Source organism: Eimeria mitis, genomic scaffold (genome assembly GCF_000499745.2).
Source record: "Eimeria mitis Houghton genomic scaffold, Emh_scaff632, whole genome shotgun sequence".
In the NCBI taxonomy this organism is placed as follows: Eukaryota; Apicomplexa; class Conoidasida; order Eucoccidiorida; family Eimeriidae; genus Eimeria; species Eimeria mitis.
Window position 1 is genome coordinate 14,887 of NW_013574503.1, and position 1,462 is coordinate 16,348.

At 47.3% G+C, this 1,462-nt stretch overlaps 1 protein-coding gene across 1 annotated transcript; it reads right to left on the minus strand.

Annotated features, from left to right (window-relative positions):
* Positions 1–865: 865 nt before the first annotated feature.
* EMH_0018330 (uncharacterized protein) lies at positions 866–1,198 on the minus strand (the record flags this gene model as incomplete). Its single annotated transcript, XM_013501106.1, has 1 exon — positions 866–1,198. The coding sequence occupies one exon, from the start codon at positions 1,196–1,198 to the stop codon at positions 866–868; it is 333 nt and encodes a 110-aa protein (XP_013356560.1).
* Between the last annotated feature and the right edge of the window lie 264 nt (positions 1,199–1,462).

Here is a 1,462-nt window from a genome sequence, read left to right on the forward strand (position 1 = left end):
GGTATACAGCTGCATGCAGCAGCGTAGCTGCTTGAACATCTGGCGAGTGTTTTCTCTTTCTGTGTTTGTTTTTATTTTTCTTACTGATTACTACTTTGTTATTTACTAATTAGCGTTCTGCTGCAGCATCCCTAGCAGCAGCAGCAGCAGCAGCAGCAGCAGCAGCAGCAAGCGCAGCAGCAGCAGCAGCAGCTGGATTACTCGCTTGCTGGCCTTCATCTGTTGTTACGGGGTGTACATACACCCCAACCCTGTTCTGTAGTTTTTTGTTTTTTTGTTTTTTTTTTATTTCTTCTTTCTTAAGCAGCATCACAGCACTCACCTTACACTAACCCCCGCTGCAGCAGCAGCAGCAGCAGCAGCAGCAGCAGCAGCAGCAGCAGCAGGAAACAATGGCGCCGCCGCAGGAGAAAGACAGCGCCACCATCTATGGAGACGATGATGAGCGCGTGGGGGTTGTATATAAGGTAGCGGGCCCCTGTAAGCTGTACATACACTGCTGCTGCTGCTGCTGCTGCTGCTGCTGCTGCTGCTGCTGCTGCTGCTGTTGTTGTTGTTTTGTTGTTGGGTTGCTGCTGCTACTTTTGCTGCTGCAGTGTTGCTGCTGTCGCTCGTTCTGCTGCTGATTTGCTGCTGCTGCTGATACTTCTGCTGCTGGAGTCGTGTTCATACTCCGCAGCTAGCTGCTGCTGCTGCTGCTGCTGCTGCTGCTTCAGTGTTGCTGCTGCTGCTGCTGCTGCTGCTGCTTACACACGACAGAAAGAGCTGCAGCAACGTTGCGAGTTCACAGGTTGCTGCTGCTGCAGTTGCTGCTGCTGCTGTTGCTGCTGCTGCTGTTGCTGCTGCTGTGATTTACCCACGTTTCTCAACTCCTCTCTTTCGTTGTGTGTTGCTGCTGCTGTCCCTGCTGCTGCTGCTGCTGCTTCTGCTGCTGCTGCTTTTGCTGCTTCTGCTGCTGCCTCTCCCTCTCTACAACTCCCATTGCTGCTGCTCTTTCCCCTGCTCCTGCCGCTTCCGCTGCTGCTGCTGCTACCACTGCTGCTGCTGCTGTTGCTGCTGCTGCTGTTGCTGCTGCTGCTGCTGCTGCAGTGGTGATTGCTGAGCAGATGAGCGGGACAAAGATGTACGAGTTGGTTAGGGTAGGCTGGCTCAGGCTCGTGGGAGAAATCATCAGACTAGAAGGAGACAACGCATACATACAAGTCTATGAGGAGACGGGTACTTTATTTTATTTATTTTATTTATTTTATTTATTTTATTTGTTTTATATAAATATATAAATGTATAAATGTATACATTATGCTGGATAGTAGTGTATTTAGTTGTATAGAGAGAAATCATCAGACTAGAAGGAGACAATGCGTATATACAAGTCTATGAGGAGACTGGTACTTTATTTATTTTATTTTATTTTATTTATTTTATTTTATTTATTTTATTTTATTTTATTTTATTTATTTTA